General features: G+C 47.0%; 1 protein-coding gene across 1 annotated transcript in view; it reads left to right on the top strand.

Moving 5' to 3' along the window:
• The window catches only part of LOC104532015 (homeobox protein Hox-A11-like), a gene marked incomplete at both ends in the record, with an annotated part of 1,655 nt that extends 491 nt beyond the window's left edge, over nt 1–1,164 (top strand). The window contains 2 exons of the mRNA XM_029087250.1: nt 1–95; nt 947–1,164. The exon at nt 1–95 is cut by the window's left edge and continues 491 nt beyond it. Coding sequence (XP_028943083.1) covers nt 1–95; nt 947–1,164 — 313 coding nt within the window. The remainder of the gene's footprint in view (nt 96–946) is intronic.
• Between the last annotated feature and the right edge of the window lie 116 nt (nt 1,165–1,280).

The following is a 1,280-nucleotide window of genomic DNA, read 5'->3' as shown; positions in this document are numbered from 1 at the left end:
GGCGGCGGCGGAGAAGGAGAGGCGGAGGCGGCCGGAGAGCAGCAGCAGCCCCGAGTCATCTTCCGGCAACAATGAGGAGAAATCCGGCAGCTCCAGTACGTATAAAGGCAGCGCCCGAGCGCTTTTAGGAAAGGCAGCTTGAAATCTAGCGCACCGCCGCTGTTAAATTTTTATATGCTGTTTTATAAGCATATAAGGTTTATGAAGGGCCTTTAGATTTCCCCCAACAAAACTTTGTTATAAAAGGCGAGATCACGTGTTTAGTGCTGAAATTGGCCGTGAAATACCCACCGGGCAATGGATGCCTTAAAAAAAATTTTCTTTCTCCTTCCTCCTTTTTGTTTTTTGTTTTTTGGTTTTTTTTTTAATAATAATAAAAAAGAGCTCTGTGGTCAACTCTCAAAAATATAATAACGTACGTTCGGTGCCTGTAAATTCGGCAAAAAAAGGAGATCCTGACTCCTTTGATATCAATGTAATCCAGTGATTTTATAAAAGCCATGTGTTGCACCAGAAGTCTAGTTAGGAGCTGAATTCAAAGCCTTTGCCGTTTTAACGATTGCTCTAGAATAGCGTTTAACAGATAAAGTAGCCGCCTGAACTGTAGCAATATATTAAAAGAAACAAATTAACCTAAAGCTGGCCTTTTTGTCTAAAGGAAGCCATTTTACTAAGGCACTGTGGCAATTACGTGTTGCCTTCTGTCCAACAGTTTGTTACTTACAATTGTTATTCAATCTGTCAAAGTCTGATTTTTTTATGTGGGCTTTTTAAAAGGCAAAGCTAGTATACGGCTCAAGGAAAAAAATACCTCGACAATGAACTGTACCAGAAAAGGAAGTTTTTAAAGGGCTAGCAGCTCCGTTTAATGTAAAGAGCTCCTGAACCTTGAAAACTTTTATATTCTGCTTAATGAACTTTAAAAACCTTAATGGCTAACCGAGAGGAGAACACCTCGATGCGGTGGAGAGCGTTTTTGAAAATAGCCGGCTGTGGGAGAATGAGACGCCTTGGCCCTGGGCTCAGGGACTTGTCCTCTTCTGGGGACGTAGAGCCGGGACTAGCCGAGGGAACGAAGGCGAGATCCGAGCGGGTCCGGGGTCGGGGCGGGCTGGGCGCTGGGTCCCGCTGTCCGATGCCGTGCCGCCGGCTGCGGGCGGCCAGGTGACGGCTGCTCCCGGGGCAGCTCCTTGTGCGTGGCTCCTGGCGGAGCAACCTACAAAGGCTTTCCTCCAGCTCGTCAAATCCGCAGGAACCCCCCGCCACCAGCCCTTCCTCTG

Source organism: Antrostomus carolinensis, unplaced genomic scaffold, assembly GCF_000700745.2.
Source record: "Antrostomus carolinensis isolate BGI_N321 unplaced genomic scaffold, ASM70074v2 scaffold44851, whole genome shotgun sequence".
Taxonomy (NCBI): Eukaryota; Metazoa; Chordata; class Aves; order Caprimulgiformes; family Caprimulgidae; genus Antrostomus; species Antrostomus carolinensis.
Note: the sequence above shows the minus strand (reverse complement) of the source record. Positions and strands in the feature narration are given on the sequence as shown.